Consider the following 26,082-nt stretch of genomic DNA (forward strand, 5'->3'; position numbering starts at 1 on the left):
GCGCACACTAGAATATTTCACAAGACAATCTAGTCTTGTGAAATATTCAAGTACACTAATGTCTAATCGAACTGCGTAGGTGTGCACACTCAACAAAACTGTGTGGTTGTGTGCCCACAAAAAAGCAAAACGTGTGACAAACTTCCCCTAATCTTCATCTTATCGCCAACCAGAGGCAATTAGTTTTCGCGAGTGTCAAAAAAAAGAGAAGCGGAAACGCATGCACGGCGGCATCCTTCCTATGCGCACCCCTGTGAGCACTGAACGAGTAAAAAGAGGCCCTTTGAGCGATTAGTAATGAGATAGCTATCAGTTTTGCAAGCGTAAGAAGCCGAAACCGTCCGCAAAAAACAAAACACGAACTGCCACACACCCGTGCGCACGCCAATGTGCGGGCGGTACTACATAGACGTGTGGGAGAAAACTAGCGCTAAAACGAACCATGCAACGAAAACCAAGAGAGGGAGGCACGGGAAAACATTCCCTGTATTCCCACATAGTGGCAGCACATGACAGAAAAAAGAAAGTTAGGAAATGGGCGTGCTTTTTAAACGTACAGATGGCGCCGTAAATATACGACATCAACTATTTTCGGACTTGTTCGCGGCGCCGTATATTTACATCATTGACCCTCAAAGGGTTAAACTCGGTGCTCTTAATATTGATGATCAGGCTGGATTAACTGTTCTTTTTCCAATCGTAGCCACTATGCCTCAGTTAATGATTATTACTCACTTCTTGTTTCTGTAACCTCTAGAGTACCTCAAGGTTCTGTGTTAGGTCCTCTCTTTTCTAATTTACATTAATGATCTTCCTAACAACGTTATCTCCCAGATAACTCTTTCTGCAGATGACTGTGTGCTACATTGTTTAATTACTAATCCCTGTGATCGATTCAAGTCCGATTGAAAACATGCAATCTTGCAAATAAGTGCAAACACCTGCGTATTTCTAGCCCCGTCGTGATAACAGCCCTTGCTATCTTCTTAATAACACTCCATTATCCCCTGTCTCATCATACAAACATCTGAGTATTCACATAACACACCATATGTCCTGGAAAATGCACGTGAACTACCCATCTAACCAGGCTAAACACACGCTCGGTTTCTTACGGCACCATTTCATAGCTGCTAGCACCGTTAAGCTTTATCTGTATAGGTTATTAATGAGACCTAACCTAGAATATGCATGCTTCATTTGGGGTCCTAATCAGATAACTTTAATTAACACTTTAGAGTCTGTCCAAAACCCCGCCGCCCATTCTATTGATTCAAATTACTTTTGAACAGCAAGGGTATCTGCAATAAAATTAGCCCTTGGTCTTCCGGTTGTGTCCCTGTGGCGAAAATACTTTCATTTGTCTTTTTATAAAATTTATTATACCAACCCTATTCTCAAAGATAAGCTACTCCTTTCTCCATTTTATATATTTTCACGAACTGACCACAACTTCAAGTAGGCATGCCGCACTGTCGAACTAGCCTGGGAATAAATTCATTTATTCCTCTAACCCGAGATGACTGGAACCATCTCTCTACCTTCGTCGCTGCCTTAACGGACGTCAACAAATTTAAGGATAACCGTCACCGGTTTTCTATGCCCTTCCTCTCTGTAATGCCTATGGCCCTGAGAGCATTGAAAATAAATAAATAAATAAATAAATAAATAAATAAATAAATAAATAAGCTCTGCTTGAAAAGTATGAAAACAAAGACATCTACAACCTAGATGAGGCGGCATTTTTCTACAAGATGCTACCAAATCGCACGTTCACTACCGTTGGCAGATCCTCATCCAGAGGAAAACAAAGCAAGCAGCATGACAAAGTGCTGTTTGGTGCCAATGCAACAGGCAAGGACAAACTTCCCTTGTTGCTACTGGGGAAGGCGAAGAAGCCACGGTGCCTCTGAAATGCAACTACAGTCGAAACCCGCGGTAACGAAATCCCGAAGAAACGAAATTCTCGCCGCAAAGAAATATTTTCGGATCCCCGGCGAACAGCCATAGGAGTCAATGAATTTCCTATCTCGCGACAACGAAACTTTTTTCTATAGCAATCCCTCATCAACAAAATTTTCTGAAACGACAGTCCGCAAATAATCTACTCATGTAACACTAGTTGTGTCCGGAAACTGCTCAAATGCATTCGTTGTGCGCTTAAATTGCATTAACTACCGCCACAGCACACTTGCGTGGCCGCCGCCATCATTGTTTACAATAAAAAAAAAAAAGCCTCGCACCACCTCTCGCGACAGAAGACAGCGACGATGATGATGGTGGTCATTCGCCCGTCGCAACGGGTGACTGCGCAGTGTCCGGGCCAAAAATGCAATTAGCATTTAAATGATACAAATAAAAAAAGACAAGAACCGTAGGCGATCTCACAGTGAGCACATTTTATTTAATCCTGTGTGGCATTACAGCTTGTGGTAAATGCGGAGCGAAACGCCTGCGTGCGTGGCAGCCAAATCGACATCTACTACACGTGAAGGCTCCGATAACCCCGATGACGCTTTAGTATCAGTGGGCTTTGTGTACCGCCGCACATGGTCGTATGCTCAGTGTCGTTGGTGCTAGAGTGCGTCAATTGTGTGTCTCTGTGCCAATCGGACCATTTGCTTTGACAGCCTGCTAAGATGCCGTCTCCAGCCAAAAAGAGAAAATTTATGACACTGCAGGATAAGGCTGCAATTATTGCCCAAGCTGAAAAGGGCAGGAAGAAAATGGATATCGCCGAAGAATTTGGAATTGCGTGCAGTTCGATATCGACGATTCTGAAAAACAAGGCCTCCATTCTCGGCACGCTCGGAAATGGTGTGAGTGCGAAAAACAAAACAGTGAGCGCTGCGGCTTTTCCAGACGTTGACAAGGCGGTGTTTGCATGGTTTTGTGAACAGCATGCCAACAAAGTGCTGCTGTCTGGCAGAGTTCTTCAGCAGAAAGCGCTGGACTTCGCATGCATTCTCAGGCACGCTGATTTTAAGGCTAGCCCTGGCTGGTTGAGCCGTTTCAAAGCCCGCCACGACATAGTGGCCAAAGTCACTTCCGGGGAGGCAGCAGCCGTCGACCCTTTGACAACGTCATCGTGGCTGCTGACCAACAAAGAAGTATTGGACCAGTACAAGCCCTCGGACATTTACAACGCAGATGAGACGGCCTTATTCTACGAGATGCTGCCATCAAAGACCCTGGACTTTAAAGGCCAGAAATGCCGCGGGGAGAAACACAGCAAGCGGCGTGTACCAATTTTGTTGTGCACCAACATGGACGGCACAGATCGGCAGAAGTAAGAAGCCCCGCTGCTTGACGGGAAATCATCGGCTGCCCGTACAGTACACCGCGAACCTGAAGGCATGGATGACCCGGGCCATATTTGGCAGCTGGCTCGAGGCCTTCGACACGGACATGCGGAAGGCAGGCAGATCGGTCTGCCTTTTTTTGGACAATTGCAGTGCCCATCATGTCGATGACGTGGAACTGGGAAACGTGCGCTTGGTTTTTTTCCCACCTAACTGCACTTCTGTGCTGCAGCCGCTTGATCAAGGCGTCATTCGTAGCGTCAAGTGCGCCTACAAGGAGAGGCTGATTCAGCGTCTGCTGCTGAACCTCCAGTTGAAGCGTCCCACCGTAGTGGACATGTTCATGGCGCTTAAGATGATGGCTGCCGCATGGGTTGCGACGTCGCCAGCCGTGATAGCTAATTGTTTTAATCATGCCGGCGTCATTGCCACTCGGCAAGCATCATGCGCTGATCCAGTGGCATCGCAAGAAGATTCGCCTGAAGGTGCACTAGTTGACAGTGCTGACGGCGCAGTGCCGCCATCGCTGGCCCACGCATGGGATGACCTTTCTGCTGTGACAGATGGTGTTCCGGATAGCCTCAGCATCGATGAGTTCGTTCGTGTGGATGAAGGTGTTGTCGTCCATGAAGAGATGACTGATGAGGTCATCATAAGTAGCGTTTTCCTAGGTGCCGACGACGCCCACGACCACCAGACACCAAATCAAGAGAGGACTGCGAACCCACAGGATGTGTTGAATGCCTTCGATGTAATTCGATCATTTTTCGGTGAGCATGATGACAGCGTGGCAATGGACCACTTCTTGCAGTGCGAGTCGAGAGCAGTAAAATTGCTGCAAGGCAAGGCTCGGCAAAGTAAGCTGATTGACTTTTGGCAATATTTTTTTTTGTTTTGCAAGCCAATTTCCTTCCCTGTTTTTTCTGGCTCATTCTCACGCTAACGAAATTCCCGCAAAAGCGAAATGTTTTGCTTTCCCCGGCGATTTCGTTATTGCGGGTTTCGACTGTATTCCCAAGGAATGCAGCTACAGAAGTAACAAGCGAGCATGGATGACTGCTGCTATTTTTGAAGACTATGTGCACCTTCTGGATAGACGACGCAAAGAATCGCCAAGTGCTTATAACTCACAATTGTGCGATACACGAGGAGATCGATAACCTCATAGCGATCGCTGTAGAATTTTTGCCTGCAAACCCAAGTGCAGTACTGCAAGCAACGGATCAGGGCATCTTTGAGACCACCCAGAAGCTGTACCACAAGGCTCTTTAGCAGCACATGCTCACAGCGTATGATGTCAGCAAGAGGTACAACATTGATCTGCTTGGTGCAATCTACTTGCTGAACTTTTCATGGAAAGAACTCGCACCTCCAAAGGTCGGCAACTGCTTTGCGCACACTCTGGCTTTTCCCGTGCCATCATCAGCGACCCTGACGATTACCAGCCTGGCGATGACTGGACTTGCAGCGACTTGTACGAGGCTGTTCATAAAATTGCTGGCCAAAAGGTAACATGTTCTTGAATTGTGGCGCCAAGTGGCATGGACAGAGACTAGAAGCAGACAGGACGAGCGCTATTGCTGCTGCCGAGGTCGCCCTGGAAACGAATGCGGAGATACTAACTGACACTGTTCGTGGCCCCAATGGAACAAACTCAACACATACAACACGAGCAAAGAAACTTCTCCTCCGTAGTGCTTATGCAGTCATATTCAAGGAGCAAAAGCCCCCAGATTTTCTCTCTCGTGCCCGCTCTTACTCGCGCATGCGCCGAAGCGTCAAGTGCCTCCGAAAGTGCCTCGGGAAATGCCACGCCCCGCTGTGCTTACTTGAAATTGTAAAGAGAGCGGAAAACAAAAGGACACTTATTAAATAAAGGTAACAACACAACAAAGAAACAAGTAACACAGTCCAAAAAAGTTGGCAGTGGCTTAGCTCAGCTATGCAGGCTGTCTACCAAGCTGACATTTCCAAATTCCCCGAGTTTTCCAGGTTTTCCCTGAGTACTTTCGCTAAATTCCCTGAATGAGCCAGAACTTTGTTTTATGTTAAGACAGGCTGACACCATGTTGCCCGATGCTGTCACCCTCTAGTAAGCATGTTGAACCAAAAACTGACTTAATCCAGTTTGAATAGTAAGGAGTAGTATCTATTTTATTTAAAAAGAAAACAGAAGGAAGATGTTAGTAAAATGCGCAGCAAAAAAAAATGGTAAAACCCATTCCAAATTGAGTCGAACATTTTCAAATACGAATGAAAAGGAGATGCATACGTAAGTAAATATTTTTGAATATGAGCTATTTCTATCAACTGATAGCAAGCTCATCGGTATGAGGCCTGAACTTTGTCACAACTAAGATTCTCTCTCAGCAGCCAGCAAGTCAACCTCAACTGTCCTGACATACTCTCAGCCCATACACGACATCTCAGTGTTGGAGCCAGCAAGTCAACCTCAACTGTCCTGACATACTCTCAGCCCATACACGACATCTCAGTGTTGGGTTTGACTGCTTTAAAGAGTTTATTTTGGTTTGGATGAGGGACACCTGTATCTCGACGTCAGCCAACACTTTGTTTTTTGAGCTCAACCTCCTTCGAAGAGGCGGCAGCACGCTTCCGTTCCAGTAAATTCCTCAGTGCATCGGTCCTTTCTGTTCTCATCCTCCTTCTGCCACGCTTTCACCAAATGGAAAATTTGAAGCATCCTCTTGGTCAGTTGTACAGTCAACGTTCGATTTTTCGGACTCCCTAGGGGCCGCAAGAACATCTGAAAAATCGGGCAGTCCGAAAACAATGAATGCATGACTTTAACTGCTCTTAAGGGCTAAAATTGTCACACGCACGTCCAGAAAAGCTTTTAAGGCCTGCCAGTACACTTATTAGGCATATCAGTGCTCGGACTGTGACAGGAGATGGGGGAGCACGCGTGTATAATTAAGGAATACATACTGTGTCCCGTGACAATTGCCTCTTCCCACGCTTGTTAAGCTTCACCGCCTAACACTGCTGTTCTGAGGCGAAGCTAACTCTCGGAGACTGGCATTACGCAACGCGCTGTGCTCTGCGAGCTTCGAAGCCAATCGCGAGGATTGCAAACGTGGTGTTGGTGCCATCGCTGACAGCGGCGAATTCTTCCAATGAAAAACACGGCACCGCACGGCAAGAAGCTTAACAGCGAACGTAGAAGCAGCTAGGCCTAACGTTGCCGTGGTGGTGGCTACGGCTGCCGGCGGATCTGCATGCGATAGTGCCAGTTCGAGGCAGCGGCGAGATAATCAAAATGGCGGCGGTGGCGGCTTTGATTAATGCCATTTCAGACCTGCAGTCAGGGCAGTATACATTGACTATATGGAGTACGTGGTGGTGCCACAAAGCCGTGCAAATTATCGGGCATGTCCGAAAAAGCGTCTGGAAAATCGGTTGTTAACTACTCTGGCAATACATCGTGCCGACGACACAGCGTCAATGACAATTCGTTGTAATTCCTCTGTTACTGGAGCCAGCATTAACACGACTTTCGTTCCCTTTCAATAAAGTTACAGCTAATTTTCCGTGATAGAAGCACAAATTCCCTGAGTTTTCCCTGAGTTTTTCCATACTGTTCAAATTCCCTGGGAATTCCCGGTTTTCCTGGTTGGTAGACACCCTGGCTATGCCAGGATATACGTAGCGAAAGCTAAGGCGTAGCATGGTTAGCCTTGGTTAATCTTGATTGCAAGTCCAGGTTAGTCTGGTTGTCTAGCTATGTTGCAGCGTTTAGCCAGTCGTTCGGCGTGCTGTTGTTTCCTGGTTGATTTGTTTCCTCTTCACCTCGTTCCGATGTCGATTCCAGGCCTCCTCCTGCTTATCAGAATTGTCACCGTCCATACTGCTGCCTCAACTGTGGTTGCGGCGCAGCTGAGAAGCAAGATAATAATAATAATATTTGGGGTTTTACGTGCCAAAACCACTTTCTGATTATGAGGCACGCCGTAGTGGAGGACTCCGGAAATTTTGACTACCTGGGGTTCTTTAACGTGCACCTAAATCTAAGCACACGGGTGTTTTCGCATTTCGCCCCCATCGAAATGCGGCCGCCGTGGCCGGGATTCGATCCCGCGACCTGAGAAGCAAGAGGAGGCGAGCGCAACGACGAGGAACGCTGTATGACGTCATACCAAATGGCGGCGGCGGAGAGGCGCGGCACTGTGCGGCGGCGGAACACCTGTGGATCGGTGCTACTAGTGGCGCATGCGCAGTAGTGACTAGGGAGCGAGAGAGAGAGAAATATCCGCGGCGAGGCGTGCATTGTGACGTCACGTGCCTTAATACCTATACTGCAGTTGCAAAAATGCGTCGTAAGAATAATAACATTTTCCTCAGTTCATCACCCTAGTAGCGTTCTGTTTACTGACGTTCATATTCTTTCTTTCACGGGGTTAAGAAATTTTAAGATCACTTGTTTAGTTCACAAAATACTCAATGCCAACTTTCCCTTACCCAACACCATATTTAACTTCCCGTGTGCAAACACCAGGCAAGCAACTAACCTTAACTTAAACCTTCCTTATTGCAGCAATGTCTCCGATGAACAATTATTAGAATTCTTTGGCACTATAACTTGGAACACTGTGCCTGTGGAAATAAAAGTAAATTTTGATCTCGTATGTAAACGCTACTTCTCGTCTAGCCGAACGTAATACCTCTTCCTTAAAACAAAGTACTTGTTCCTGTAAATAATGTTCTTACTCATTGGGCAGATACAGTGGAACCCTGGTTATACGTCCTCCGGTTTTGCGACAACCCGGGTTTTACGACGGATTTGCGGAGTCCCGGAGAAGTCCCCATAGAAGAATTAAAAGCTTCGGTTATCTGATGCAATTTTACATCTGACCCACGTTATACAATGACCCTCGAAAAGCGCGGGACGGAACGGCGGACGAAAGAAAAGTGCAGCGGGTCTCTTTACTCACCCCGTCTCTCACTTTCTCCCTCTCTTCTCGGTGGCGTCACCTCTCGTCGCGTTAGGGAAGCGTCCCCCCCCCCTCCCACCAGCAGCCGCCCACGACGACCGCTGTGCTGAATTAGCACCTTTTCTTCTCCACAATCACTTTCTTCCTATCTTCTCGATGGCATCGCCTCTCGTCGCATTGGGGAAGCATTTCTCTCCTTCCAGTTTACCAGCAGCAGATCGCCGACAAGGTAGCGCAAAAGAGGCCTAGGTTTATTGCATGTGTTCTTCATTGTAATCCTAGCGACCAGCGTTCAGCGAAGGCTTCGAGTTGTGTGGAGCAATGCGACGCACGATGTCTTGACAGCAAACAGTTCTGTCGCTCGGTGATAAGCTGAATATTATCGAGGAAGTAGAAAAGTGGCATGGAGCCACGAAAGTCAGCATTGCTCGGGTCCTTAAGACACCCGAATCTTCGCTTAAAACAATCCTGGCAAACAAGGCGGTGATATTGCAAAATGCCAACAAGTTCGGGCTCAAGCGGAAAGCGGCAAAAGAAGGACAGCATGAGAAGTTAGAAAAAGTTCTCGTCAAGTGGTTCCATCAAGCACGGAGCTCTGCGATCAACGTTGACGGTGCCATTCAAAAGAAAAGGCGGACCTTGTGGCATTGCATCTGGGCATCGACGACTTTCAGGCATTGAACGAGTGGCTGGATCGCTTTAAAAAATGAAAGAGGATTGTGTACAGCCGCTCCTGCAGAGAAAGCACTTCCGTGGACGTTTCGACGGTGAACGAGTGGATGGAGTTGCTGCCGGAGACGATTGCTGCATACACGCCCTGCGACGTTTTAAACACCTACTTTTTACCATATGCAGCCTGAGCAAACCCTTACTTAAGGGTGACAGCTGTCATGGTGGCAAGCGTAGTAAAGAGCATGTGACGGCACCATTCTGTGCTAATGAGGACGGTTCCGAGAGGATGCCCCTGCTCGTTGTTGGAAAGGTTGCAAAGCCACAGTGCTTCAAGAACTTAAAGACGCTGCCGTGCAGCTACAACTTCAACAAAAAGGTGTGGATGACGTCTTCGCTCTTCAGCAATTTTTTGCAGCAGCTGGGTAACAAAATGGGCGCCAAGGCGAGGAAACTATTGCTTTTTCGTGGACAACGCGCCGTGCCACCCACCCGATATGTCCAGCCTGAGGAACATAAAGGTTGTTTTTTTTCCCGCTCAATCCCACAAGCCGGCTGCAGCCGCTGGATGCCGGTATCATCAAGTGCATCAAGCAAGGGTACCAGAAGCGGTTAGTGCAGCATCGGCTGGCGGCTATGGAGCGCACAGAGTCGGAAAAAAAGATCACTGTGCTCAATGCCATGCATTTTATTGCCAGTTCGTGGAACGCAGTGTTGCGAAGCACAATCGCTAGCTCGTTCAAGCACTGTGGCTTTAAAGGGATAGTGAATAAAAAATTTGTCGCCGAGATTTCTGTCTCCAGTGAGAGCTGTCGCACCGAGAGCGACCAAAACAACACTCTTTCTGAGGAGAAGTGAGCGAAAAGTAATTATTTTAGGGAATATTTCTCAAATCACAGCACCTACCGGCCTCCTCCGAAAGCTCCGGCAAAACCGGATATCACGTCACGCTTACCCACCTCGAGGCCCATTGCGAGCGATCGTCCGCACTGAGCGCGCGAAGGGGCGAGTTGACGTTTGCAGCAACGCGCTTTCTTTGTTCGACCGTCCTATTCGTACCGCTTCCTCGTGTGAGCTGTTCGAAAACCTCGTCTTTAATCTCGTGGATTTGTGGTTTGATGTGTGGAGTAGCCGTGTCAACGCCGCAAAATGCCAAGGGTCTGCTGTGCGCATGTGAAAACGGCAGGCAGCGGTAGTCTTTTTTTCTCGCGTACTTGTTCACGCTGTAGTTTTGCGCACAGGTGCCGTTTGACCGTAATTTGTCGTTTGTACGACGTTCTGAGCCAGATGTTTGGCCAATTCTGCCAGAATGAATCGAAATCCGCATCGTCTGAAGCGACGGCTGACGAAAAAAAATTCGCCGACATGAGACTGGTGGCGCCATCTAGTGTGCACCAAGGGAAGGAGTGCTCGGCTGCGATGAAACAACGGGACGCTGAAACCGCTGCGCATGTACTCGTTCACTCCGTGAATAACAAGACGTTCCCTGCTTACAGAGGCGCATTTCAGTCACTGCACATGACTGGCTCCAATCCTCACCCGTTGCTTCATCATCTATTCTCAAAACAGCTACTTGCGCGCATCAAGCACTTGCCGCGCGAGAGTCGGCAGCCGACTGTTATGCTCACGCCGCCGGCCACACCTGTTCCGATGGCGTAGGTACAGGGAGGTCTACACGAGTCAATATCTTCAACGATTTCTACGTTTTTTTTTTCTTTTTTTGTACAGTGTGTACTCACGGCACCTGTATTGTGCATTGATGGCTTTCAGGTTTTGCGCGCTAGCAGCTACCCATCCAAGCGGGCGAAGCAAGCCGCTTTGCGCAGAACGCAAAATAAATTCCTTACGTCCACTGATATTGCATAGCCTGAGGCATAAGCGTCCTCGCTCTATTGAAGCCAAACATGGCAAAGCGTTTGCGTGAGTGAATCACGCTGGGCGCACCGCCTCGGATGCAACACTGTCAATGAGGCGTGCGCCTCCCGTCTCGCCAACTCATTCGTGACAGGTGCGAGCTTGCGATCCGAGCCGCAGGAACCGCGTTTAAATCTGGTTTCCACCTATGATGCCGCCCCTGATCTCTCGAGGCGAACGCGTGTACACGGAATGCACAGTGTAAACACCACTTTGCTGGTCCAGACTCTCTCGGCACTGCGGAGGGGGACTGCTGCGGCGGGTCGTCGTCAATTTCTCTTGACGACGCGGACGGATCGTAGGCATACGCCTTTATCGTTCGTGGTCGTTCAGTAGGCCGCTCATCCAAGTCGGAGTCATAAGTTCCGCTCATGTTATCGCTCTCACTAGAATTTTGCACTGCGCAGCGCGAGGAAAACAAAACTGCGCAGCCGGCCAGCTCGCTCCGCGGCTGCTGAGGGTAGGTGTGACGTCAGATCCGCCGGCTTGTTGTCGGGAGCGCTTTGCGAGTGATGCGGTGGCCGCTCATAGAGAGTCAAAAATAAAGCCATCCGCTCAAAAGTAACCCGAATAATGACTATATACTATAGCAATCGTGTCTTAGGAATGCAATTGTGGGGTTTTCTCTATATTCTTCGATTTTTATTCCGTATCCCTTTAAGCGAGAAACTGCCTCCTCTGCTGGGGATGAAACAACCTCGATTCCGCTCGAGGCCGACGCAGGCTTTGTCAACGACGATTTCGAGGGTTTAAACCTCACCACGACCTTCACCGAGTATGTGAATGCTGACGACAATGTTGCGATCTGCGGCAAGGTGCCGCTGGATGACGCCATCGAGGAAGCTTTGCCTAGCGCCGACACCTCTGCGACATCGGACGAGGACAACGACGACGCCACAGATGCCATGCCTGTGCCTACCACGTTTGCCAAGGTGCTATGGCACATAGATGGCATCCGGAACTTCATCTATTCACACGACGCCGCAGAAGACCTCCTTTTAGACGTTGCCCAACTTGAGCGAAAGCTCTCGGTTGACGGATCAAACAAGGTCGAAAAGAAACTTACTGACTTTTTTAAAAGTTCGTGTCAGCTGGCGGGAATCGTGGCAGTGAGCAGTGGAGTGCCGTAAAGGTTCGTTTGAATAAAGTATGATTGGTACCAGCACTGCAGCATAAATTCTTAGCGCATTTACTTTTTTGGTAATTTGGCTTTCCAAGCCCTGCAGAGTATGTAAGTAGTTTACATTGAAGTTTCTCGTAAATCCGTCATGCAAAAGAAGTATAATATTTATTGGCATAACTTAAGTTTGGATTTTACGACGCCGACACGGATGTTTCTCGGGACCGCTTTTTCGCCGTCCCGAGAAAGTCGTATAATCGGGGTTCCACTGTATGTACTTGGTTGACCTGTATATGTATTTTTGTGTATTGGACCAGCTACTAGCCACATAGACTATTGGTCCAACTATTTTCGTATGCATTCCTTGAATTGTTTAAATAAATCTCACATTTTGATTGATTGACTGATTGATTGACTGACTGACTGACGTCAAGATTCTCTTCGTCGGTGACGTGCGGCAGCATGGCGCCGAGAGTTGATGTTGGGTTCCTGCAGTAAACTGCTTGAACGGCGTAATCTGTGTTATTTATTGCACCAAAGTATTGTAAGGAAAGCTTACGTACGGAAGGACAAAATCCCACGTCTTGTGATCGATGTCGACATACACTGCTAGCATGTCTTGAAGGTCTTATTCAGGCGCTTCGTAAGACCATTTGTCTGCGGGTAGTAGTGAAGTGAAGTGGAAGTGAAAGTTTATTTTCTTTTCAACGAAAAGAGGGCGCCAAGACAAAAGGCAAGAGGCCCGGTCACCCAACTATTTTCACCCAAAGTCACCCAAAGTAGGCACTTGTCCTCCTGCGGCTTGTCTGGCTATATTGCAGAATATCTTGAGTGAGCTCTGCTATAAAGCCCGTTCCTCTGTTGGTGATGAGGGACGCCACGTTGCAGCAGGATGTTCTCGACGAAGAATTCCGCGATATCAGCTGCACTATCTTTCGACAGAGGTTGAGGTAGTCCGTCGCCACGACAATCCACTTATTTCCGGTTGTTGACATCGGAAAGGGTCCCAACAAGTCCATCCCGATCAGCTGAAATGGTCGGCGAGGATGCTTGATTGGCTGTAGTAATCCAGCTGGCCTTGTCAGTGGAGTCTTGTGTCGCTGACAGACTCAGCATGTCTTCATGTAATGCGCGACATGGGCAGTCAGGCACGGCTAGTAATACGTTTCCTGCATCCTCGATAACATCTAGGAGAATCTCAGGCGCCCAGCATTCGGATCGTAAATGCAGGGCAGGCAGTACTTCTGGATGCAGTGCCCAAGGGACAACAAGAAGGCAGTTGGTGCGGACTGGCGAGTTCTTTACGAGTAGGTTGTTTTGAAGCGAAAACGAAGGCTTTCCTCGCTTAAATGCCCTAGGGAAAACGTCAGCGTTCCTTCTGCTCGTTCCTATTCAGCGAAGTCTTCTGCACTTATTATTCAAAGGAAGGCATCGTCACCCTCGTCATCTTGAGGCAGCAGGTCAATGGGGGTGCATGATAGACAACCGGCATCAGGGTGTTTCCATCAGGATTTGTAGTTTACACTATCATATTCTTGCAGTCCGAGGCTCCACTTCGCCAGGTGTCCTGAAGGGTCCTTTAACTTCGCTAGTGAACACAATGCGTGATGGTTGCCGACGACTTTGAACAGCCTGCCATATAGGTAAGGGTGAGGCATTTCTTTTCGGTTCTAGAATAATTGCCTTCCGCTTTTGACAGTGACCAGCTACCATAAGCTATCACCAGTTCAAGCCCATCTTTCCTCTGGACTAGGACGGCACCGAGGCCTAGGCTACTCGCATCAGTGTGGATTTCTCTATCGGGGTCCACGTCAAAGTGCGCAAGTACTGGTGGCGACTGCATGCATCATTTGGGTTCTTGAAATGTGCTGGCCTGTGGCGTTTCCCACTTGAACTTGTCATCACATTTAGGTAAATGTGTCAACGGCTCAGCGATGCGTGAGAAGTCCTTGACAAAGCGCCTGTAGTAGGCACACATGCCAAGGAATCTATGTACTGCCTTCTTGTCGATGTGCTGCTGGAACTTTGTGATGGCAGCTGTATTCGGCAGGTCGGGGCGGACTCCAGATTTGCCGATGACGTGGCCCAGGAACTGAAGCTCATCATAAGTGAAGCAGCACTTTTCTGGCTTCAGAGTGAGTCTTGATGACCTCCAGTACTTGACGTAATAGTTCTGCAGAAGCCCGCAAGGTGGAGGGAAGTAATCAATAAAGGGAAAATGAGACAATCTTCGACTTCGCCCTACCATCTGCTAGCCGCCTGGCTAGCTCAGAAGGTAGAGCAACTGCCCTGGAAGGCGGTGGTCCCGGGTTCGAGTCTCGAACCAGGACGAACTTTTCTTCAACTGCAAAGCTTTTCTTTCGAGGAACCCATATGGGTTTCCTTTGTAGCAGTTGCTACAATTGTGTGGATGTCTCATTTTCCCTTTATTGACCTCTAGCACTGTCGAAAGTCGCCTAAGGTGATCATCGAAATTTCTGGTGAAGACGACGACGTAATCCAAAGTCATACAGGTCTAGGTCTGCCACTTCAATCCTGCTAACACCGTGTCCATGACACACTAAAACGTTGCAGGCATCAAGCACAGTCCGAATGGCATGACCTTAAACTCCTAGAGGCCATCTAGCCTGATAAAGGCAGTCCTTTTGTGATCCCTCTTGTTGACTTCTATTTTCCAGTAGCCAGTCTTGAAATCCATCAAAAAGAAGTACTTAGCGTTGCAGAGCTGATCCAATGCGTCGTCTATGCGTGGGAGGCAGTATACATCCTTCTTTGTGATCTTGTTCAACCGGTCCCATCCTTTTTCTTCACCGAGACTATGGGAGATGCCCACAGGCTTTTCGATGGCTGGATGATGTTGCAGCACAGCATTTCATCGACTTGTTGCCTTATAGCTCCATGTTCTCATGTCGAAATGTGGTAAGAGCTCAGGCGGAGTGGTCAAGTGCACTCTTCATTTATTATGCGATGGTTTGTCGAATCCTCAATGACGTCGAAAAGCAGTCTTTATGTTGTTGGAGAAGACTGAGCTTTACCTGCTTAGTGATGGGGAGACTTGTGTTTATTTATTTGGTCATACTGTTAACCCTCACTTGAGGGTCGTTACAGGGAGGGTCAGTAATTGAATTGTACACAAAACAAACATTGAAGATCATTTGTAGAAAAAACACAGTTACATGCAAGGAATGAATAATAAGCTATGCAGTTTGAGCGAAATACTTATCAAGACCAACCTCAAAATCCCTCACAGTATCTTTTTGTACCACATCATTCGGCAATTCATTCCACAGTTTAATAGCGTCGGAAAGAAAGAAAAGCGGAATAAGTTAGTTCGAGCTATTATGTCGAAGTCTCGTTCGGGAACTATGGTCGTTGGGGTAAATGCAGCAGAATCTGAGAGGATGAACGCATTGCTGGTTTCTTCAATTTCCTCTATGTATGCGATCGTCGTGACCTTGTTGATGTGCTTAAAGGGACACCAAAGCAAAACAATAAATCAGTTTAGACTAATGGAGCGTTGTTGGAGATCCGTGCAGGCAGTCATTTCAGAAAAATAATTTGATTATTAGATAAGAAAATGAAGTACTTGAATTTCCTGCCGAAACCCCAGTGCTGGTACGTCAGCGTGACGTCAGGGATTCCAAAGTATGTTTTCACATTTGGGTTGCGTTGGCTGAATAAAGGTTCCCGAAACTTGCCATGTTTAAGGGGGGACGCGGGTCTTGAAACGGCGAAAAATCACAAAAAAGTCGATTTTCGGAAAAGTGCATTTTCGCTACGTTTATACATTCAAGAATCCCTCTGCGAAATCTAGAAGCTAAATTTAATCGGAAAATAATAAAGAATCGCGCTTAAAGGGGCCAGGGTGAACGCGAAATCAGCAAAATTTGGTCAAAAATGTTCAAACTTCGCGCCGTCACCATTTGCGAACGCGGTGGCCGATGGCCACCATCTTGCGCTTGTTTTGAAGCTGTTTTCTTTGTGCGCATTTTGCACCAGTTCAAAATGGCGTCGGTGAAGGAAAACCGACGCTATCGCGTCATTTCTGGAGGATGCGTCCGTGCCGCCGATTGGCCAAAGCGCGCGCACACCCCGCGAGCCTCGCTCCTATTGGTCCGGTGCTCGTTGGCGCGCGCTCGACCGCTCTCGCATCTCGCTACGTTTGTTTATCTCTGGTTTCATCGCGCCGCTGTGTACGTTTGTTCAGCCGCTTGCCTCGCGACGTTTGATAAGATGCTCATTTCGCTGCCCGAATGGCTGGAAAAGATTGTCGTCTCAAGGCTACTACGCGTCAAGCGGCTGTGGAATGCGCAACGGAAGGCGGCTGGGCCTGTCATACTCGCGGAGTTGCCGGTTGCTGGTCTGCCTGGACATTCTACCGGATCGAGTTCCGAGCTGCAAAGTGGCACATCTAGCGTCAACACTTCGTCCGCCCACGCCACGCGTGTTGGCACAGATCGTGCAGGCACCGTTTCCTTCACAACTGAAGAAAGTAGCGAGCGCGCAGCGAGCGCCGGAAAACGTCCGGAGCGCCGGACCTTCGAAGTGCTAACTCCAGCAAGAAGCGAGAAGCCTCTTTGAGCGCAAGGAAGCTGGCGAAAAAGCGGCAAAAAGATAGGATGTATCCAGATTATGCCCCTGGTGAATTTCCTTGAGATTTTATTGGTACGTTCTCAATAAAGATGCTGCAGAATGTTTTTCCTTGATTTCTCAAAACAACAATTCCGACAGACTTCCAATTTTGGAGGTAAAATAGCTTCTGTCCTATTTCAGCTACCAACTTAATTTTTTGTTTGCCAGAAAGATAAATGTATGCAGTAAGCAATATGCACCTTTTCAAAGCAGCACTCTTCTCAAAAAGTTTTTGAAATGAGTCACATGCTTGACATGTCAAGATGGCATTTTTTTCTCACAACTTTGATGAGCTCTAACTCTTGCTCAGATTAGCCTAGAACATTGAATAATACCTTATGGCACTCCCTGAACATCCTAGATAGTCTTTATACTCAAATTACTGTGTTAGGGTTTTCTGTTTAGATGCTAATTTTCCTCCAAACAAAGGACTCCGCTTATACAATGCATTTAGAGTATATCAGAAACTACTTATCCTGTGGCAAAATTAATTATATTTTTAGAATCTGCATATTAAAATACACAAACTGTGAAAATTTCGTTCAGATCTGTCCACAAATAAAAAAGTTGTATTTCAAGTGTAGCCTCCCCCCTTAATATTTGGTTCCTTTAGAACACAATGTAGTCAATCTGTACCGCTATACATAATTAGTAGGCCCTAGAAGATGCCATCAAAATCCAAGATGTCACAGCCCCCAGGTGTGGGAACTCAAGTAGGCACCGCCACCCGTATTTCGTTCTTGCGCTTTTTCTGGCTTACCAAATGCCTTATCGTTGTAAGAGTGGTGTTTTTGGTGTTGTAGAACGGTAATTTATTGATGCAGAGGAAATCATTTTTCACTTTAGTGTATCTTTAAACTCCTGGCTAAAGTTGGTCAGCATCACTCTCGCTTTTCTTCGATGCAGTCGAGCAATCGTTCTTGAGACGCAAATTTCACGATCGAGCAGTAGACTTTGATCACCCTTCGATGATGCCTTCTACGTCTGCGGGTGTTTCGGTGCCGACAGAAATGGCAATGCTGGAGCGAGGAGGGATGCGCAGTTGATCTTTGAGCGGACTCAAGGTGTGGTGACTACGATAGCTTTCCGGCTGTATTGCTTGATCTTCGAACGGGGTTATCGACTTCGACTTTAAGCTGGTGATTGGGTCGTGTTGGTTCAGGAAGGCCATGCTGAGAATGACATCTCGTGAACACTGTTGGAGGATAACGAAGGTGGCAAGGTAGGTGCGGTCTTGAACAGCAATTTTTCCAGTGGTCCAAATTTGAGGGCCCTCCCATGCAGTCTTCACTTTTCTCAACTGGGTAGTGATGAATCCATTCATGGCCGAGTAGTCGGCGCTTGTGTGCACTAAAGCGGTGACTGCGTGGCCGTCGAGAAGCACATCAAGGTCGGTGGTTCTTTGTTTTGCATTGCAGCTTGGTCTTGGCGTTGGGTCACAGCAGCATCATGTTGACTTGTAGCTGGAATGTCGCATCATCAGGTCTCCTTTGCTTCTAGGCTTCGTCAGGATTGCAACATCTCTTTGATATGTTGTCGAAATAGTCTTTTCAGCGTCTTAGGGGGTTGCACAGGATCTTCACGAGTTTGAGTTAGCCCACCTCCATCGGTTGCTGCTTTTAGTTTTCCGGATACGGGCTGACGGACCGGCCCCAGGCTGGGCCAATGCATGGATGGCGTGGCAACAGGTAGCAGCCTGGTGACGGCGAACGTGACGGTTGTCGAGGGCTCCACGGAGTGTTGGCGAGGTAGTCAGTGATATCACATGGCCGTTCACCTTTCTGTGGGCGCAGTGCACTGATGGCGAACCCTCACAGACCCTAGTCACAGTATGGGAATCGGCGGTAGACATGGCCAGCTTCGCCGCAGTGACAGCAGAGCGGGCGCTGATTGGGGGAGCTCAAATGTCCGTCTTCCTCTGGTAGCTGTGCTGGGCGACAGGCGGGCAGGCTTGCGGTAGCAGACGACAGATTTGCGGCATTACGGTGTCCTGGCACAGTCGTAAAGGGGAATCTTGGCAGTTTAGGTCATCGCTTCCAGCTGGGGTCGCAGCGATGCAAAACTTCTGGTTTTTCTAGTGACATCTGCAGCTCTTCTTTAACTATGTCAGCGATCGGGACTACCTGGGGCTGCAATGTTAGGCACAACTTCTGCAGCTCTTCCCGTATGACCGCTTTGATCATCTCACGCAGGTTGGCGGTGCCTAGTGCTTGAACTGCAATGCAGTTTGTTGTCAGTGCACGGCGGTTGAATTGCCCGTCGCACATTTCAAGCGTCATCTCGATTGTTGTGGCCTCTGACACAAATTTCGCGACACTCTTGACCGCGTTGCATATCAATCCGGTGAATAGTTGTTCTTTCACACCCCATAAGAACCGAACTTTCTTTCCTTCAGACATGTCGGAGTCGGCAAGGCGAAAGAGGCGAGTCGTTATCTCCGTGAAGATTGTGATGTTCTCATTCAGTAGTTGCACTCCGGTATTTAAGAGAACTTCGGCCCTTTCCTTTTGTACGAGATTCATGAAGGTCTTCACAAAGTTCTCAAGGAAAAGGTCCCACGTCACGAGGCTGGTCTCTCAGCTTTCAAACCAGGTCCAAGTGGCGCCACCCAATGAAAAATTGACATGGCGTAGCTTATCGTCGCTGCTCCAGTTGATGATCGTCGCGGTCCCCTTGTATGTCTTCAGCCAGGTTCCAGGGTCTTCAGCCGATGATCCACAGAAGGTCAGAGGCTCCCGAGGTTGTTACAGCAAGATGGGGGACGCTGGGGCCATCGGGGTTGTTGACTTGGCCTTGATCTCTGCGGTCGTCTTGGGAAGCGGTCCGTATTCCGGTGGCAGTCCTTGCTGCCTACGGCTAGCTTGCTGGTCCTCAACATTGGTGTTATCTTCGGGTTTCGGGCTTGGATTGCAGCTCTGCGGAGGCATCCGGTAGATGAACGTACTAGCAACTCCAATAGATGTGACGTAGTAGTGACAGCGAAGAACACAGCAGCAAAACTATGAATGAGGAAACTAAGTTTTAATTGGGCCCACAAGAACAGGCTACACTCAAAGCACGACAGCGGCGAACATAGTGGCAATCACCAAAATCTCACCTGCGGGTCAAGGGTGTCAGATTTTATACATAAGTCATCGAAGTTTCCAGAGTAATCGCTGGTGCCCCAGGTGTCTTCCAGAAATTAGTACACAATTCACATCCCGCATCAAATTAGATTACACAAGGTGCGGTGACAGCAGACAGCAGACAACAGATAAACCTATCAATAACATTCGAGAAACTCCATACATGCAGGTGCTTCCTGCGCTCAGCAAAAACGTTTCACATTTGTTAGCTGGTGAAAAGCGGTCAACAGAGAAAGTAAGCAAGTACACGTGTCAATATCTTGATTTCTAAGTACCTACCATATTTACTCGCATAATGATCGCACTCGTGTAATGATCGCACCCCTAAATTTTGTCGTCAAAATTCGATTTTTTAATTATCCGTGTAATGATCGCACCCCGAACTTGCCGCAGCGATATGTCGTGTGCCAAGTCTAGCTAATAATGATCGCGCTTACCATCTGTCGAATGCTACGTGAACGACTCTTCAAGACAAGCCAAGCGGCCTGCACGCAACAAACATTCTTATGTAGATGCCTCATTTCATTACTTTCATCACTTTCCGCACTTCCATGACAAAAAGAGGAACAACCAAACTTGCCTTTATTATGGGTAGGCTTTATAATGGTTGATGTCAACAAAAACAAAAAAGGCGCATTTCGATTCTTTTCATTTGCACTCGTGAGCGCGCAACAAATCGCGCGCGGCAATGATAGTAGCCACGTTTACTCTGATACGTTAAAAGTATACCCTATTCATACGCCGACGCGTGTAGCACAGCTAAGATATTCGCCCACCCCTAGCGGAAAGCATTAGGATAGTAGTGAAGACAGATGCCGCAGTTTCCACTGCACGCTGGCCATGCATTTCTATGTCACTGGCAGCTAAGCGCGCCCATCTGTTTCTGTCCCCTCAAAGTGGACATGGCTATGTTATTGCCGCAAACTTGCCGATATTAACGATATTATTCATCACTGATATGGAACAAACTGTTTCAATGCACGTAATGTACTCACGAGAAAAAAAAAATCGCGTTTGGCACGTTCGGCTTGCTCCGACGGCCGCCATGTTTGTTTTGGTGTCCCGCATCCGCAATCCCGCAGCAAACACGGGACGGAAAAAAAAAATTCTTTTTTGCGGAAAATTTAACCCGCGTAATGATCGCACCCCTGAATTTGCGTCAATTTTTCTGACAAAAAAGTGCGATCATTATGCGAGTAAATATGGTACGTTACAGATACCTTGCTACACTCTGGTCAAGCAATACTAGGAAACTTCTGAGCCTAATAATATTTGGGGTTTTACGTGCCAAAACCACTTTCTGATTATGAGGCACGCCGTAGTGGAGGACTCCGGAAATTTTGACCACCTGGGGTTCTTTAACGTGCACCTAAATCTAAGCACACGGGTGTTTTTCGCATTTCGCCCCCATCGAAATGCGGCCGCTGTGGCCGGGATTCGATCCCGCGACCTCGTGCTCAGCAGCCCAACACCATAGGACTTCTGAGCATGCGCAGCACCATATTTTCATGCCAAAAATTTGTAAGCATTAAATTTAATGAAACATTTTCTGATATTCATTCGATATTCGGCCTTTTTTCTTGATTTGAATCAATATTTGCTTCAGAATTTACTATTCTGTATTCACTTACTTCTAGTAAATACTATAATCATACATTGTGAACTGGTGTTGCTTGAAAATCTTCATAGGGCAGGTAGAAAATGGGCGTTTTCAGTGGAACATTTCCGACGTATGTTCAATGCATTTACTGTCCCTTAAGTTCTGCTGAGACAAACACTGCCACTGAAGGGGCCGCTATTGCGGTCACCATGGGGTTCACCAGTCACCATCGAGGTTCACCATTCAGCACGCATGTACGCACATGCGTGCTGACTGGTGAACCTCGATTTGTCAGGTGAAGTCCAATACAGTATTAGGATCAAAATGAAAGTTTGGGCCCAAAGGAATGCATGAGCAGTGGACGGGACTTTTGGTCAGCATCAAATTAACCAAAAGAGCAGATTAATCAAATTAATGGAAATTGACTGCATAGGATTGTATAGACCGCCCATAGGGTACATTACACTGAATGGTGCACAACATACACATGCGACCAGATCACATGCAGTCCTATTTGCAGGTAAAAAGAATGCGCAGAATTGCTCTCCCTCTCAAACCCTCAAAGTAAATAAACCAAACCCTCCAAGTAAATAAACCAAAGCGAAAACCACAAAAACTCACCAGCTCGGCGATGGGTCCGCCTTTTTTCTCCAGCTCCGCGAGTGCATCCTTGAATGGGGTAGGGGTCTGTGGTCCGTTTTCCCTGCCAAGTTTCTTCATCACAGGTGTGTTCAGGGGATCACTAAATACAAATAATATAAATAAATAACATGTGGAGTTTTATGTGCCAGGACCAGAATCTAATTATGAGGCATAGCATAGTGGGAACTCCAGATTAACGTTGACCATCTTGGTTTGTTTGATGTGCACCTAAATATAAGTAAACGCTTTTGCATTTCACCCCCATCGAAATGCAACCGCTACAGCTGGAGTGCAAGCAAGTACATAACAATAATAATATTTGGGGTTTTACGTGCCAAAACCACTTTCTGATTATGAGGCACGCCGTAGTGGAGGACTCCGGAAATTTTGACCACCTGGGGTTCTTTAACGTGCACCTAAATCTAAGCACACGGGTGTTTTCGCATTTCGCCCCCATCGAAATGCGGCCGCCGTGGCCGGGATTCGATCCTGCGACCTCGTGCTCAGCAGCCCAACACCATAGCCACTGAGCAACCACGGCGGGTTGCAAGCAAGTACAGTAAAACTTTATTAATTTGGATTTCACGAGACTGAAAAGGTGTCCAAATTAATTGAACGTGAATTAATGAGGGTATCAAGAATATAATAAACAAATGCTTACAACTTAATAAAGGTAAAATGAGACATCCACCCAATCGTAGCAATTACTGCAAAGGAACAGTTCCTCGAAAGAAAAGCCTCGCAGATGAAGAAAAATTCTAAAGAAAAAGTGCGAGGCTTTTCTTTTGAGGAACCCGTATGCGTTTCCTTGTAGGTGGTGCCACTGGGCATGGGTTAAATAGGAGGGTGCTTCCTGAAAATCAAGTTGTTGAAGTTAGCACATAATGGTGTCGTCTCCCTTTTGTCCTTGTTCACTGATGCTATGTATGCTTTTCAAGATGAATAGTTTTGAGAAAATGGTTTTTAAAGTTGTACCATTATTAAGAGATTTTCTTGCAGGGCAAGTTGGTACTGGTTCATTATACCTATTTTAAGGTGCCAAAAAACAACACATAGCACACATGAGAGGACAAGATTTACAAGATTCCACTCGTTTTTACACCTCCTAGGAGACTTGGAGGCCTTTGCTCTTGGATAGATAAGGGAAAGGAGAAAGAAAAAGGAAGAGGCTGCAGACAGCTGATGAAATGTGCCATAGGGGTAGTCTATGAAATTCCCCTCTCCTGTGGTTGTTTGCATATAGGACAGACAGGCTGTGTGAATGAGCGGATCAGGAAACACGAACGAAATGTTGAGCAAAATAAAGAGGGCCCTAATATACCAAAGCTTATTAGAAACTGCCCCTCGCATTCTTGTGAGGCGAACTTTTCTGACGCGCAGATTCCAACCAGAAGCAAAAATACGAAAGCTAGGGAAATAATGGAAGCATTTTATATCATTAAGAAAGGTGGCTTCTGTGTTAGTTAAACGTCCTTATCAGTGTACAAGTCAGAGAAAAAGTTTGTTGAAAGGACCTTATCTTATCGCAACTGATGCTTGAGTGTGCTTGTTGCGCAGGTGCATACCGAGGGTATATACATATGTATTTCGCATAAAAATAAAGTAGTCGTGAGTGGCGTTCTGTACCATTGTGCTCTCACGTGTGCTTAGCCATGGGTTCAAGAGTACGGGTGCAATGTGCACGGTCGCAGGTCCCAAGGATTGCACGTGCAATGTGCTCTGTCGTGATGTCCGAAGCAACGCGTCACAGATGCTCTGAATGCTTAGCCGCAGGTCTGAGACACCGAGTAATCGAAGGATCGGCTGTGTTTTTGCGAGGTCCGCATTGCACCTGTTTCGACACTCGTCAAGATCGCAGTGGTCGAAATGTTAAGAGCTCGCAAGGGGCTAATATCTAAGCGCACCAGAGTTATGTTGGTGGGCCCCACTAACTCCTGGAACACCTTCAATCATTTCCTTTTTATGCACTTGTTTCTAGAGGAGATAGCTGAAGTGGTACATTTGAAGACTATGAAACATGCTTTCCAGCAAGACCAAGAAGACGGTTCTCAGTTGCGTTGTTACGGAGATATTGTGGCTTGAAAAACTAACTTTTTTTGCGATTCCTGCAAAATGGTTCGCCACCTTGGCTGATACATTATGCAAAAAAGAGGTGAAGCGTGCAGACAGGACACAAGAGTAGAGAAATGGACAACACGAATGCTGACTATCAACTGAAGGGAGCACCAAGGCGAAAAAAGAAAAAATGCACAAAACTCATCTGCGCAAGCTCAGGAATGGTATCACCACGTGTCAGTCGGGTACATGTGCGGGTGTACGTGAGAGGTAACTGTTAAGGCACTTAATCTCTTGCTTATGTAATGTAATTGAAGGTTGACTCACGCATGCACTTCCACCATTATAGACATCCATGCCTCTGCCATAAGACGTGTATTTTCATTCTTATGTCTGCACAATATCGCGCATTCATCTAACTCTGACGTGCAGTTACAATCTTGGCAATTTAGAGAAAGATTAGAAGGCGATCCACCGGTTAATGACCTTTTATGTTCCATTAGCCTCTGATTGATACACCGTCCCGTTTGCCCTACGTAGAACTGGCCACAGCTAAAGGGAATTTTATAAACCACACCCATACGACAGTCAGTAAAACTGTTGTTCTTATTCTGCTTCACTGGACAAATATCTGTTCTTTTCTTGCCTTTTACCTGTTCCTTTTTCCTCTGTACGGCAGCGCATATCTTACCTAGCTTATTGAGAGCAGTGAAAGCAACATTAACATCATAGCCCTAATAACATCAGGCCAGCCCTGCGAAACACGGAGAGTATGGTTGCGAGGCTCTCAAAGTTCGGCCAAAACACAATCACATCGTCGAGGTAACAGAGGCATGTAGATCACTTCAAGCCGAGCAAAAGAGAGTCCATCATGCGCTCGAATGTAGCTGGCGCATTGCATAATCCAAAGGGCATGACTTTAAATTGGTAAAGACCGTCCAGTGTGACGAAGGCTGTTTTCTCACAGTCCATCTCATTGATGCTAATCTGCCAATAGCCGGAGCAGAGGTCAATTGATGAAAAGTACTGGGATCCGTGAAGGCAGTCAAGAGCGTCGTCAATACGAGGCAGGGGATAAACATCCTTCGTTATCCTGTTGAGGTGACAGTAGTCAATGCAGAAGCACCACGAGTTGTCTTTTTTCTTTACTAAGACAACCGGTGATGCCCACGGGCTACTGGAAGGCTCAATGATGTCCTTGTACATCATCCTGTCTACTTCTTTCTGTATGATGGCCCTTTCTGTTGCGGAGACACGATATGGCCGCCTATGAATGGGGCTGGCGTCACCGGTGTTGATGCGATGCGTGACAAAAGATGTCTGGCCAAGTGGATGGTCGTCCAAATCAAAGATGTCCCGAAAAGATGACAGGATGTGACGAAGAGCTGTTGTTTGCTCGGAAGGAAGGTCAGGGGCGATCATCTTATAAACATCGTCCGCAGGCGTCGAGTACGGAGGAGTGGGTGACAAAGGTCCGTTGGTACTAACGAAGGATTCAGAGGTCAAAGAAGAAACCTCAAATTCTTCCAAAGGAGCGATATGCGCTATGGCGATACCGTGTGGCAGCACATGCGATGAAAATCCAAAATTGAAGATGGGCACGCGAGCGCAGTTTTCGCGGATCCGGATTAAGGTGCTCGGTAGGGCAATATTGCGCGACAAAACCACGTCAGTAAGCGGCGACACGACGTACTCGCCATCAGGTACGGGAGGACAGGGAGTCAGGAGAACATCTGTAGCCGTCTGTGGAGACAGCCGTGAAAACTCAGCAGAACATAGGTGGTGTGAAGCACAAGTTGTTGTGTCGGCAGGAAGCGGCAGATCCAACTGTGCAACACCTGCGGAGCAGTCAATTCGGGCAGAGTGTTTCGCAAGGAAGTCGAGGCCGAGAATTAGGTCGTGCGGACAGTGTTCAAGGACGATAAACAGAACAATGGTATAATGGCCCCCAATGGTCACACGTGCTGTGCACATTCTAAGGACAGGTGAAGTACTGCCATCGGCGACTCGCACAGTGCACAGTACGGCAGGTGTCAGAACCTTTTTGAGCCTTCGGCGGAGAGCAGCGCTC

The 26,082-nt window shown here is 47.4% G+C and overlaps 1 protein-coding gene across 1 annotated transcript in view; it reads right to left on the reverse strand.

The window, feature by feature from the left end:
• LOC142560961 (myb-related protein B-like) overlaps positions 1–26,082 on the reverse strand; it is a 315,010-nt gene that overhangs the window by 77,118 nt on the left and 211,810 nt on the right. Inside the window, exon 13 of the mRNA XM_075673395.1 lies at positions 21,936–22,056. Within this exon, the coding sequence (XP_075529510.1) occupies positions 21,936–22,056 (121 nt within the window). The remainder of the gene's footprint in view (positions 1–21,935; positions 22,057–26,082) is intronic.

The sequence above is a fragment of the Dermacentor variabilis genome, chromosome 10, assembly GCF_050947875.1.
Source record: "Dermacentor variabilis isolate Ectoservices chromosome 10, ASM5094787v1, whole genome shotgun sequence".
NCBI classification, from domain to species: Eukaryota; Metazoa; Arthropoda; class Arachnida; order Ixodida; family Ixodidae; genus Dermacentor; species Dermacentor variabilis.